The sequence below is a fragment of the Xiphias gladius genome, chromosome 11, assembly GCF_016859285.1.
Source record: "Xiphias gladius isolate SHS-SW01 ecotype Sanya breed wild chromosome 11, ASM1685928v1, whole genome shotgun sequence".
Lineage (NCBI taxonomy): Eukaryota > Metazoa > Chordata > Actinopteri > Istiophoriformes > Xiphiidae > Xiphias > Xiphias gladius.
Genome location: NC_053410.1, coordinates 26,054,558 through 26,069,166, shown reverse-complemented (window position 1 = coordinate 26,069,166; position 14,609 = coordinate 26,054,558). Strand labels below are relative to the sequence as shown.

General features: G+C 39.2%; 1 protein-coding gene across 1 annotated transcript; it reads left to right on the top strand.

Moving 5' to 3' along the window:
* Nucleotides 1-1,491: 1,491 nt before the first annotated feature.
* zic2b (zic family member 2 (odd-paired homolog, Drosophila) b) lies at nucleotides 1,492-9,350 on the top strand. Its single transcript, XM_040139969.1, has 2 exons — nucleotides 1,492-2,278; nucleotides 5,574-9,350. Exons 1-2 carry the CDS (start codon nucleotides 1,756-1,758, stop codon nucleotides 6,203-6,205), a joined length of 1,155 nt encoding a protein of 384 aa, XP_039995903.1. The 5' UTR covers nucleotides 1,492-1,755; the 3' UTR covers nucleotides 6,206-9,350.
* Nucleotides 9,351-14,609: the final 5,259 nt, after the last annotated feature.

The following is a 14,609-nucleotide window of genomic DNA, read 5'->3' as shown; positions in this document are numbered from 1 at the left end:
GGTTATGAGAAAAGTAACATGAAATTTGCTGTCATAATAAGTTAAGTGAATGGATATGAAGTTGGGATTACATCTCTGCTAAATTTGCTTTCGTAGAACACAGCTAGCAGAAGTGCATCAAAAGAAATCAGAATCAAAAGCAATAATGAAAAGAACTTTGGTGATGATACGTAGATTGACATGGTTGATTGTGATAACTACATTGTGAAAAGTGGTGATAGACAGAATTAAAACCACTCCAATGGTGCAGGGGAGCATTTTCTCTCCCCGTTCGTGGTAGGTTTTAAACGAGAACAGCTGAACGCAAACACTTATTCTAGTGAGGTACAGGCTCATAGGTAGACATCACAGAAAGGAGTAGAAAAATGTGCACTTGCAACTCTAATGGAGTCTTATATTTTTAAGTTCAACAAATCAATGTTTTGTGACATTGTCTTCAGGATAATGTCAGCAGACCCCTGACTGACGTACAGTATGTACGTAGTGTATAGGACAGGTATTACAAATCAGAGTTCACAGAGCATAAACATGAACACACAGTTAGACTCCATAGGGAAGTCATTTATAGCCAAGAAAGGCTTCCATCATCCACATATCCACATGTCCAACAACAGACAAATATGAACTAGCAGCAGAGTAAAAGTCACAGAGTAGAGAGACCAGTGTTCATGGAGAACAGCTGAAAGAAAAGTTGGGTATCATTAACAGAAACATAACAATGTGAGAAAGAACTGCAAAGTAGACGTGGTTGAAATTAATTAGTTAAGGAGAACAGTATTTCTGTTTAAAGAGAAACTCGGGGAAACATAGTGGAAAATAATTCATGACTGTTGTACTGATAGAATTCATGCTGCAGAAATGTATATTATGCTGAAGTTTATCATGGCAACCATTATAGAGCTGCCATTCGTCCCCCTGCTTTGATTTAGAATGATCCTTTATTTGTTTGTACTAACTGGACTGTTCTTTCTGTCTTTCTTCTGGCTAAAAATGCCTCGCCATGAACAAAACAGGCCAGATAGCAGGCTAATCTGGTCCCAAACTTTGTATAGTGTTATATAGGGATTCTAAAACGTGGGCTTTAGAGCTGAAACAAATGACAGATTAGTCATACTAACAGAAAATGAATCATCAGCTATTTTGATAGCTGATTAATTGTTTTTAGTCATTTTCTCTGGCTGTATTGCCAAACATTCATTGGTTCCAGTTTCTCATTTATGAGGATTTTCAGATGAAATATGTCTCTTTAGGAAAACTGTTCTTTAAAAAACAAACAAACAATAATATTAATAATAATAGACAAATTTCTATGAAATGTCGGTTTGACAAACTTAGGTTATTTACATGAACACCATGACAGAGTATAATCACTGCAGGTTTACTCGTGTGTTTTACCATATGCATAACTGGGAATCTGTTAGTTGGAAAAAATAAGTCAGGGAATGAAGAAAGGAGTGGAGAAGGAAAGGAGACAAGGATGCCACTCGATAGTATTGGTTTGCGGCACGCTGTATTCCTTCGACTCCGTTCACCTCCATTCACACAGTAAATAAAAGCATGGAGGCTCTGACTCTCGGGATCTAACACCGAGCAGCGGGGGGTAAAGACACTGCCGCATGCGCTCTTCCTTTCACCAAAACACGCAGGAAGGAAGCACGAAAGCGGCGAACGCTTTGCCAGTTGGATTTAACTCCTTTTTCGTGGAAGTGAGGATTGTAGTTGGCGAAAGGAGCGGGGCAGCCCGCCGTGCCGAGCATGAAGCGGACGGCTGTGTTGGCCAGGCACAATGGCCTCGTCTCTCCGCTGGGGAACAACAACTCCGGAGCTTCGAGCATCGTCTCGCCACCCCCGCCGAGAGCCACTAGCATCTCCGCTTCTGCCGACAGTTGTGCCGGCGGTGGGACGGACGGCCTGTTGGATTTCTCGAAAGGCCCCACCGTCAAAACCGAACTGGTCTGCAAATGGATTGACCGAACTTCTTCGAGACAGAGGCTTGGGCGGACGGCGACATCCGTCTGCGACCAAACTTTCAACTCCATGCACGAGCTGGTGGACCACGTCACCACCGAGCATGTAGCAGCGGGGCTCGAGACCCTCAGTCATGTCTGCATGTGGGACGAGTGCATGCGCGGCGGGAAGGCGTTCAAAGCCAAATACAAACTCATCAACCACATTCGCGTGCACACCGGGGAAAAGCCCTTTTCATGCGCATTTCCCAACTGCGGCAAGATGTTCGCACGCTCCGAAAACCTCAAGATTCACACGCGCACGCACACTGGTAGGGTTTCATGATTGTTTGCATACACAAAGCGCTGGGACACGGTCATTATTGTCTTTAGATCTGAGCCATCCGACAGGACGGCAGCCTCACGACAGAGACGCAGAATAAAGAGGTTAATAGAGACTGTTCGCAGTCTGCTAGGAGTCCCCTCCATGTTTACGCAGGCTCGGTTCAGTACCGATTCAAAGCCGACCTTCATTGCTCCCTTGTTTCCTAGAGGAGTCGCGGCACTCAGCTGCAGCTCAGGAGTCGTGTGAGGTGACAGGAAGCAGCACAGAGCGACTGGATTACGGCAGGGAAAACGATGAGGACAGAATTACACTCATTAGGTGTACACAACAGGGAAAAAAGAGTGTTGAGACACACACGTGGCTATATTTATCCTTTAACTGCCAATCTGCGTCAAAATATAGTTTGCAGGAATTTCATTGTTTTTTCAATTACCCATAATCAGGCAGTGTGCAGTTTTGAGTAAACGCTGTTAAAAAGTGACAATCCATTTGTGTCAATGAGACTATTAATCCACCCAGTGTTGCTTTCTACTAGACACCCTTAATGAAGGGTTTATGGCGCTTATGAATGGCTTCAATAATGGTTAAGAAATCTTTTTCTAATGCTTTATAAATCAGTTATTACTCATCAATAAGAGGTGTTTTTTTTGGGGTCTTTTTTTTGTTTTTAATGAGGATTTCATGGTTTATTAGACAGTACGAGGGGAAGCGAGGGAGGCTGATATTCAACATAGGTCCCTGAACAGACTGTTGCCATAGTGATGCTTAAACTCTGTCACCAGGACACCTCACTAAAATCCATTAATTAACAGCCTAACAGTTACAGCTGAAAACACGATTCATTATTTCAACAGCCCAACTAACTAACAAATCTAATTGCAGATGACATACTGGGCCTATTGGTTTATTAGAAAGTGAGAAACCTGATGAATTGAAATGCTAGCTGAGAAGACAAAGCACGTGTAATGATGGAAGAGGATAAGTGTCAGCCATTGGGATTTACCGCAACTTGGCAACTCAAAAGTTGTTCTTATTAATGGCTCAAAATGGATATATAAAGCAATACTAAATTATTTATTAACTTTAATTAAGCTATTAATTACAGCATATAAACCCTTTGTAAAGGGTTTATATGTGGCACCAAGTGGTACCATATTCTCTCACATAAATGGGGTAGACAAAAGCACTTAAGTACTTTCCAGTATATTGTTATACGTTACAATAGGACCCTCAGACTACAGCTTTGACCGTGACCACAGAGTTTATTCAACATCTCTCTGAAAGAGTTTGAAAAAAAACTGAACATTAGAACCTTTGTGAAGGGAGGATTTGCTGCAGAGATGTTGGATTACATCGCGTTAGTTTTAGCTAGGTGCATCTAACAAACCTCTAATGAGTGTGTGTTTAGGTAAATGTATTTTAGCTTTATTGTGGAAATTTATGGGGTCATGAAATAACGCAGTCTTCAAAGTAGCTAAAAAAGCAACGAGTTTTGTTTTTTGTTTGTTTGTTTTCTTTTATAATATTTCTAGTATGGCTTTAACACAAAAACCCGAAACAACTCCCATTTTACAAACTTCACACAGTGAAGTGACCACAGTGACCACAAGAAGTAATCCAATTTATATCCAAGGTACAACACTAGTATTGTGTATATACATGTACATGACATACAAATGATAAATTACATAGGAAAATATTAACATTCCCATTAGAGTTTACAGTGATGCAACAAATAACCTCGAGAGAAAGAAGGAAAAATAAATAAATAAAAAGAATTAAATATCATTTTAATAAGGAGGAATTAAAAAGATATATACCAGAGATCTCAGAATTAAACCAACCAATTTAACTTGTAAGTTTGCTAATTTTTGTTATTATAAACTGCCGGTTTTTCCTTATGGCCGATAGTATCATTTATATTTTTAATATATTTTTATCCCCTTTTATAGTGTTCATTTTTTAGAAGATACAACCCCTGCTTTTGTTTTAGCTGCAGAATAGCACCGCCAAATTCCAAAATGATGAATCCTTTTCACTGTTTTATTGAAACTTCATTGTGTTCAGTTTTAAAACTCAACCTATAATCAGCAATCATTACAATTACTTAATGTCTTATTTAATGTCTTTTTCTCATCTTTTTATTGTCTTTTTTGTAAATATTTGACAAAAAAGATGCTATGTAAAAGTATAATCATCATAGTAATTATTGTTTATATAGTAATTATTATACTACATCAGTCTATCTGGTGGCAGCACGAAGGAGAGTTCCAAATAATAATGTCGTGAGGATTTTTTAAATGTATGATTAAGACTTACACTCAGCTCATGTCACTGGTTGACCGTATTGTTGTTGTCAATTTTCAACGTACAAACATAAATCACATATCAACAACAATAGCATGTCATTTTCCATCACATATTTTCAAGCAGCATAGAAGCAGCAAAATTCAGCAAACCCGTTTTCATTTTCTCCATTACGTTACATTTTGATCTTCACATTTGATATGATATGAACATTTTCCACATTGATATGTACAGAAATTTAAAAAAAAAACAAATATGTACCCCTGTTAAGCTTACTAAATAAATAAATAAGCCTTCCTCTCACTTTTTGCAAGGTATAACATTGTATTTATGTTTAAACATTACCCAGTTTTTCATGCATGAGAAGGTTCCCAATATAATTTATTAATAAACATTCAGTTTGCCTCTCAGTGTTTTTAAGTGCAACATATTGTTTACCCAGACACCAGTGTTGTCAAGTTTTCTTCCAGTTTAAGGCAATAAGTAGCTTTGTTTTTAATATACACACTTTGAACTCTTTTGCTCTTAAATTAAGATCTCAATGGTCTAAGCTAAATAAAAGCTCTATGGGTTCTAAAGGAACATTTACAAAACAAATTTCTTATTGAGATTTCTTTTTGATCACCTCCTTCCAAAACTCTTTTCCCTAAACCCAGCTGCACATATAATAAACTAGGGTTACTTGCAGCTACACACTGCAGGTAAAATTGCACTCAGTGACATCAAAGAAAGAACAGAATATGTATGTTGTATGTGTGTGTATGTAGAAATGGCTGAGTGGTGGAGAAAATCTGGTGGAGTGTCCCCTCCAGTCAAGTTAAGTCAAGTCAATTTATTTATAGAGCACATTTAAAAATAACAAACGTTGACCGAAGTGCTTTACAGAGATTGAATTATGGGTGTTTTACTAACTACCAATAGGTGGGGGCCCATTCTAGACTGTGATTATGGTGAGTGTCATGTCTATGTTGCAGGTGAGAAGCCATTCCAGTGTGAGTTTTGCGAGCGACGCTTCGCCAACAGCAGCGACCGGAAGAAGCACTCACAGGTCCACACGGCCTCAAAGCCCTATGACTGCAAGGCCCTGGGCTGCACCAAGTCCTACACCCACCCCAGCTCCCTGCGCAAACACATGAAGGTTCACATCAAGTCGTCACCTACCTCTGAACCCCAGGACCCATACGACTCCATCCCTCATCAACTCCAACAACCTCATCAGGCTCTACTCGAGCCCCTCGATCTTAAAATGAACCGCCTCTCTCCATCACTTGTTAACAAAAATGCTCACTTTCCTCTTCTGTCTAATCACGAATTGGATAGCAGCTCAGCCGGTGAAGCGGATCATAAGCTTCTGCTGCAGAGTTCGTCTCCAATGGCAATGCCTCTGGATCTCTCACTGTCAGGCCTGAAGAGTCAGCTAGCCCAGAAGCAGCAGAGTGGAAGGACCCCACGGAGGAGCCAGCGCTCAGTCAACCCAGCCTTACCTCAGTTGTCTAACATTAAAGAGTGGTATGTCTGTACCAGGACTACAGCACCACACTTTCCTCTACTTCACCCAGACCACATCAAATCAGAACCTAGTGATGAGGAGGAGTACGTCACGTAGGATTGGAGGGACTGGTGAAACTGGAAGTGAAGAACAGACCTCATATAATGTTAGACCCAAGTCAGGTCAGAGGATGCTGTGCGGAATCATAGGTGCTGTAATTTTCCAGAACCAGCAGTTGTATAGTTTAACATCAGTGGCCCTTCTGGAGGAGGCTGTGATCAGATAAAAGGCTTTTTTACTCCGTCTCAGATACAAAACTCAGCTCGGAGATCGTCACTGTCTGTGGACCAAAAGCAATGGCTCAAATCATGCCAGAAGGGACAAGAGGAACTTCATCGCTATGGTTATCAAACTAAATGTCTGACATAAAACTGCAAGTTATCTGATCAGTGTTCAGCGTACAAATGGACCTGAGAATGTTGGTGACTGTTCTGCTTGCTGTCAAACAATATGAAGAGGGTGTGTGTACATGATGACCTCTAGAGAGACAGATTATTGACCAGTTTATCTAAAAACTCCACCTAGATTAAGCAATTTCAAGGGCTAAATTGACACTGATGAAAAGTGGTTAATGTTAATCTGAGCTCACAGAGGTATTGTACACATGGATACAGAGCAAGTGTCTGTGTGCCTGTTAAGGCCTCAGTATGCTTTAAGCAAACTAGTTTGTACAATGTAAGAAAGTTACAAAAATTGTTGGAAGCAGCTGATTCGGATGCTGTTAGCGATCCGACAAACTCTTTGTTTGAAGAGAACTGAGGCCTTTACTAATAAACCCTACTTGTGTGTGTGTTGTTGTTTTATGTGATCACAGTCTAATCCAACACAGCAGCCAGCAGTGAAGCTGCAGTTTTAAGACAGTGGGACTGATCCTTGTTTGTACTGATCATCAAGTGTCTCTTAACCTCTACAGCTCTATGGACCTTTCAGTGAATTAATCGTAGTTTAAAGTTTACACTCCATCTATAATTTAGTTAAGACCCCCAAGGTTTCCAAAATGGCCCTATATGTCATACACATATTCCTTTAACATAAATATGTGTATTAAGTGATGCACAAAACATCTAGTATTTTCCCTTTGATCAAATTGTGCAGCCGTAAGAAGTGGCATCTTGGATTTGATTATTGACCCAATGTAAGAATCCTGTAGTGTAAAAGATTCAAGAAAGTGGAATGTATTGTGTAAGATCGTGGTACAGCTTGAAAAAATGTATGACCTGTGTTTCAAGAGAACACTTTAAATGGTTAATAAGTGACTCGTACATTATCCATTCACAATTAGTTCAAGGAAAATTACTGGTGTATTACCACCCAGGTGTTAACAACAGGTGATGAAAGCAAGCACACCTGAAATGTCTCTTAAGTCTTAGTAAGTGGGTCTGTAAAACGTGATAGATGTTTAAGAGGGATAATTTGGGGAATAATTTTATCATTCATCTCTGTTTTTCTTCCAAATAAGCTCGGCTAATGAGGGGGTTTGTTTAACCCTTTTTGATCACCATGTTCCCAAGCTTTTAACTTGGTGAGTACATTATTAAGACTGATAGGAATGATAGACAAAACTGCAACACAATCCAAGTTGACTGAAATGCAACTCTTTTAATAATATAAGTGATTTAAGAATTGTGAGTCTCAATTTTATGCAGGTTCGCTAATGACTTTGTTATTGAGAGTAATTGATCTGAAAGTCAAGAGCAGAGAAGACACGTAGACCTTTGTAAGTGCAAAACAAGTTTTCAGAGCAAGGATGGAATTGTGTTACTGAAGTTTGGATTCTTAAGAGCAATAATCTCTAGATATGAACATGCAACTGCTTGCACCCACTTATGAAGTCTGTCTTATTCACATGGTTGGCATGGTGGAACAGTGGTCAGCACTGTGATAGCTAGAGGGTCCTGGTTTTGAGTTGTCCAGCTGGGGCCTCTCTGTGTGGGGTTCCCAATACATGCAGGTCTGGTTAATTTGAAAAACTCTGAATCGCCCATTGGTTTGAATGAGAGTGTTAATGGTTTTTTGTCCATATACGTTAGCCCTGTGCTAGACTGGCAACTTTTCCAGGTGTACAATGCCTTTCATCCAATGTGAGCTGGGATAGGTTCCAGCTCTCTGTGACCCTTCACACAATAAGCTGGTATAGACAATGGATGGATACCCCTCACATGCAACTACAAACTAAGAGCTGAATAAAATCCATTTCATTTGACCTGGAAGTGCAGTGTCATCCTGTTAGATACCTCCTTATAAATAACATTAGGCCTTTCCTGGTGTGCTCCACCAGCTTTTTTGTCAAAAACAAATGAACTGTTTGAAGTATGGGCCTAAGAGCGATGTATGGGAAACATCTCTCACAAACACCTCTCACACTTTCAAGTGCTCAGAATCTTGCAACTAATGAAAACTAGGACCAACAGATTTTTAACTCAGGGTGCATGAAGTCGGGTTATTGCTTTAAAAATTCACCTACAGATTGATAACAGCTAAAATCTGTTTCCTACACAATAATTGTGCCATTAATATCTTCCCATATAGTTGACTTCATGATACGGCACACGTATCAGAGTTAATAAACATTGAATAGCACATCTTTGTGGTTCCTTTAGAAAGAACGTTCTGTGCTGTTTTATTGAGAAGGGCTGTTGGATGCAGTGTCACTCCAGATCTTATGTCATTGGAGGCTTCCAATTCAGACTCCCATATATCCATGGAACCATTCCTTCTGTCATTATAAAATGTAGGCAGCAGATGAAATGTAAAATACAGTCAGCTAACATGAACTGCTGAACTTCAATGAGATCAACCTGTATCTCCTTGCTGTTCCACCTTCCACCCTTATCCCAAGATGAAGCAACACTAAACCACAATCATTGATCCTGTCTAAACCTGGCATCAACAAGCGTCTTGGACAACCCGAACACAAGTGCAAAAGCAAGACACATCGCCATTTTACACCTGTGTCTATCATGAATCTCCAGAGCATCCAGCTGACCACCAGTTCGGATATCATTAATGCCTACGTCACTTCTGTCCTCGTAAACAGCCCTGTTACTGTATGAGTCGTCTAGTTTATTGGACTGACTCTTGTGCCCAAATGGAGGTTAGGTATCTGGTTTCACATGCACTCCAACCATGTACATCAGTGCTCCTCTCCACTTTTTCAAGCGTTGGCGCAGTGGTGCTTTCACCAAAACAACCACCACTTCCTGACGTATTTTCCTGTCAGGTCCTTGTCTGAGACGCATCAGGACGCATTAGCGTTTACACTACAAAAGATATGTGGTCATAGGTGTCCCAGACCACCTTGGTAAGTGGTCTATGTGAACTGATCACAATGCATCTTGGTGGTCATTTACACTTGTATTTAGTACTGTCCACTTGTGGTCTGATCACCCAAGATGCATGTTAATGTCAGGTGTAAACACAGTCACTGTGAGAGTAAATTAGTGAATAAGAAAGGAAAGTAAAACAAATTATTAGACTTACCAAAGTTTCATGCTATTGCTGTTGAAGAATGAGAATGTTATCAACCATTTTTTGTTAATTTTACTTTAATTATTGTATCTTGATTTTTCTGAATGGCTTTCTGAAAACAGGTAAAAAGACATTCATACTGCCTCTGTCTGTCCTCTCATGAAAATTAACAAGGCTCACAAGGCTTAAAACAACAACAACAACAAAACTCATTGCCTAGCTTGAGCCACATCTACACTGATTAAGAGCATGAGATCTTCTAGACAAAGCTAGTAAGTGGCCCATGGGTTACATTTTTTCTTGTCATACTCCTTTACCAATAGCTGAACTTTTCAGGTGGTTATAGTCATGCTCTCTATACAAATGCTTGCCTCTAGCCATGTATTTCAAGTCAACTAAATTAATCCATAACCTGGCTCTAGGATTTATGATTAATTAACTTCAGGGATAAATTAGATACTTACTGCCTGATCAGACTGCTTCCAAATAAGGTGCTAAAGTTAGCATAGACTGATTATGACCAATCTTTTTATCTGCATTTCCCAATCCAGGATTGACCCATGTTAGGCCCTTATACACCAAACCTGACGAACTGTCATATCTTGTGTCCATCTGCTTAACGAAGAAAAAGGCATGGGAGACAAGTCAGACAGTGTGTCACCTAAACTAGTTGCAAAAATCTACATTAGTCAAGACTTTTACGAAGAGTGTCATGAATTTGGGTGTCAGACTTTTAATATAAAGGACTCAGTCATTGTCCCTAAAGGAAACAAACCAGCAGTATGTAAGTTAACAACTATATTTATTTGTTTTTTAAAATTATTATTATCATAAATACTTTTTTAGCCCACGTTACTGGTAGGAGGAATTAGCCAGTTTCTGATAGGTCACTTAACGGTGAGTAATATTGCATTTTTCATGCAGGTCCACTGCTTTACAGTATGGGCTCTGCAGTCTTCAAAGAGCAAAAACATCTGTAATTAATTTCTCAATGAATTTTCTCATGCACAAAATAATGAAATTTGTTAAATAATCCACCTAAATAATGAGTTATTATTAGTCATTTGTTAAACACAAATTAATAGATTTAGGTACATAAGTATTTGGACAATGACAATTTTCTCTATACCACTATAATGGATCTGAAACTAAGCCATTCAAGATGTGATTGAAGTGTAGGCTTTCAGCTTTAATTCAAGGGGTTTAACAAAAATATTATATTAACCGTTTAGGAATTACAGCCATTTTTATACATTGTCCCAAATTTTCAGAGGCTCAAAAGTAATTGGACAAATGACAATTGATCAGTATTAATGGCAAGGTATGGCCTGTTCCCTCATTATTTCATCACAAATTAAGCAGAAAAAAAAGGTCTGGAGCTGATTCCAAGTGTTGAATTTGCATTTGGTAGCTGTTCATGGGAACTCTCAATATGCTGTCCAAACAGGTGTCTATGCAAATGAAAGAGGCCATCATTAGGCTGAAAAAACAAAACAAACTTATCAGACAGATGGCAGATACTTTAGCAGTGGCCAAAATTAACAATTTGGTACATTCTTAAAAAGAAGGAATCCACTAGCGAACTCAGCAACACCAAAAGGGCTGGAAGACCATGGAAGACAACTAAAGTTGATGATTACAGAATTCTTTCCTTTGTGAAGAAAAACCCCTCAGAACATCTAGGGGTAGACGTATCATTGTTAAACTCTACAATCAAGAGACACCTTCATTAATGTAAATACAGAGGGTTTACTACAAAGGGGCAAACCACTAGTCACGCACAAGAAAGGCCAGATTAGACTTTGCCAGAAAACATCTAAAAAAAAGCCTGTCCAGTTCTGGAACAAGTTTCCAAAGTTCTCTGGACAGATGAAGCCAAGATTAACTTGGACCAGAATGATGGGAAGAGAAAAGTATGGAGACAGAAAGGAACGGCTCATGATCCAAAGCATACCACATCATCTGTAAAACATGGTGGACGCAGTGTTATGGCATGGGCATGTATGGCTGCCAATGGAACTGTGTCACTGGTGTTTATTGATGATATGACTTCTGATAGAAGTATCAGGATGAATTATGAAGTTTATGAGCTATACTATTTGCTCAGATTCAGCCAAATGCTACAAAACTGATTGGGCAGTTCTTCACAGTACAAATGGATAATGACCCAAAATATACTGCGAAAAGCAACCCAAGAGCTTCTCAAGACAAAGAAATGAAATATTCTTCAATGACCAGATAACTCACCTTTTATAATTGTTGGTTTGTTAAATTACTTCTAAACCACCGAAAACGAGGGACTATGTATACAAATGGCCTTAATTCCTCAATGGTTAATGAATTGAAAAATGCAACTGATTAGTTGACTAGTGACACTGGGGCAAAAAATAGATATTACTCAATTTGGAGCGGCCAACCAAAAAACGTTGGGGAGCACTGTTCACCATTGAGGTAAAAATGGCATGTGACCAAAACCTTGACATAGAATGAAAGATTCAACACACAGAGCTCCACAAAACTAAAATTTGTGGAGGGACGCTAATAAAGCAAAAATTTACAACAATATTGATAATAATGAATCAAATTTCTTTTGGACTCCAGAGAGCACAGGGTACCCACACGCATGTGTTGGGTTTCCTATATTTTATTTTTTGCTGCTGGCCAATTTAGTCTGAAGATTGTTGAGCGTAGGTAAAATTACAATTTTGCACTTAGGACTTTCCTATTTCAGACAGTGCTTTTTTAGTTTTGGGGAGCTGTGTCACAGACAGAGTGAGGAGGAAGTTGGAGCACTCCCCCCAGATGTTCTACCCCCAACTGAACTCATGCTGCCAGCTCTTACCCTGAACACTGTAAATGACCTTATCCACCAACCTTCTCAAACAGTCACCATCTTTCTCAATCCATTATAGGGAGCAAATTGGCCAAGTTTGAACCTAGATGCTTATATCTTTTCATCTCCAATTAACCACAACCATGTTCTCTGGGGTAATATGTGGAATTGTAGAACGTGAGTTACATCATTTAAGCAAAGCAAATTATTTTGGTGGTAACTGATGAAAATTGAAAATGAAAATGAAATGAAAATTTGTAAAGTACCAATGACTGCCTTCTTTGTCAACCTGCCGATTTAAAAAAAAAAATATAGCAGATATAAAACAATATAGGAATAAAGGAAGTGTTTTACTCTAGGACTGGAGGATAAAGCACTGAATTAACTAAACACCATCTTAACCTGGGTTTACCCAACACAAGCCGCTTTACATAACAGGTCAATTTCACAGATTCGTTTCTACAAGGACCTGGCTTCAAGTGAATTGTATAAAGTTTATTTAAAACGTTTCAATATAAGGTCATATAGAATAAAAGTGGTATGGTAAAAGATAAATAGAAAAATGTATTGACTTAACATAAAATGCTAAAAGGAAGTGGTAAAATGACTAAAAATAAATACTCCAATATCAACTAACAACAGTAAAGTGTTAAAATACTCTGCTGGTTCTGGGTGGATGAAATTATATCAAACTATTACAAGACAACAAGACAACCCTCCTACGTTTGGCCATACAATACCTCTACAAGTGGATTCTACTGTCGTTCACACAGTCAGACAATTTAAAAACCAGGCCAAGTCAACCTGGCAGTTATGAGCAGCATACCACTATCAGGATAAAACATCACTTAAAATGGCAATGTAGGGAAATGCACTTAACATACCTTTAATAGGGTTAAAGTCCAAGCCCCTTTTTTGGAGACTCTGCAGTAACCCGTCATGGTTCTCAGAAAAGAGACCCAAGACCATGACTTAGGGGGCAGATGTAAAAGTAAAGAGTCTTTACATTGATAAAAAAAAAAAAAACAAAGATCCAAGCAGCCAAACAAAGGGGTCGGGCTGTGGCAAAAGTCCAAAAAACACAGGCAAGGTCCAAAACACGATCAGGATCAAAACATGCAAGCAAAGAACAGAGTGCTCGAAAGATAAGGCTTTTTAATGCTTGGATGAAAATCCTTTGCAGTCAATGATTGCCTGAAGTCTGGAACCCATGGATATCACCAAATGCTGAGATTCCTCCCTTGAGATGCTTTGCCAGGCCTTTACTGCAGCCACCTTCAGTTGTTGCTTGTTTGTGGGTCTTTCTGCTCATAGTTTTGTCTTCAGTAAGTGAAAAGCATGCTTAACTGGGTTGAGGTCAGGTGACTGACGAGGCCACTTAATTTCTTTGCCCTGAGAAGCTCTTGGGATGCCTTTGCAGTACGTTTTGGGTCATTAACCATATTTACTGTGAAGCACTGTCCTATCAGTTTTGCAGCATTTAGCTGAATCTGGGCAGACAGTACAGCCTTATACACTTCATAATTCATCCTGATAATTCTATCAGCAGTCATATCATCAATAAACACCAGTGACAGAGTTCCATTGGCAACCATACATGCCCATGCCATAACACTGCGTCCACCATGTTTTACAGATGATGTGGTATGCTTTGGATCATGAGCCGTTCCTTTCTGTCTCCATACTTTTCTCTTCCCATCATTCTGGTCCAAGTTAATCTTGGTTTCATCTGTCCAGAGAATTTTGTAATTTTGTTCCAGAACTGGACAGGCTTTTTTTAGATGTTTTCTGGCAAAGTCTACTCTGGCCTTTCTGTTCTTGAGTGTTACCAGTGGTTTGCACCTTGTGGTAAACCCTCTGTATTTACATTAATGAAGGTGTCTCTTGATTGTAGACTTTGACAATGATACGTCTACCTCCTGGAAAGTGTTTTTTGACCTGGATAGATGTTCTGAGGGGTTTTTCTTCACCAAGGAAAGAATTCTGTAATCATCAACTTTAGTTGTCTTCCGTGGTCCTCCAGCCCTTTTGGTGTTGCTGAGTTCGCTAGTGGATTCCTTCTATTTAAGAATGTACCAAATGGTTGATTTGGCCACTGCTAAAGTTTCTGCCATCTGTCTGATCTGTTTGTTTTGTTGACACCTCTTTGGACCACATATT

What these genes read in the sequence shown, in the direction of transcription:
- zic2b (XM_040139969.1), top strand. Translation starts at nt 1,756, where the DNA reads ATGAAGCGGACGGCTGTGTTGGCCAGGCACAATGGCCTCGTCTCTCCG. An exon ending in TCACACGCGCACGCACACTG is followed by an intron (nt 2,279 to 5,573) that starts GTAGGGTTTCAT and finishes TCTATGTTGCAG; the next exon opens with GTGAGAAGCCATTCCAGTGT.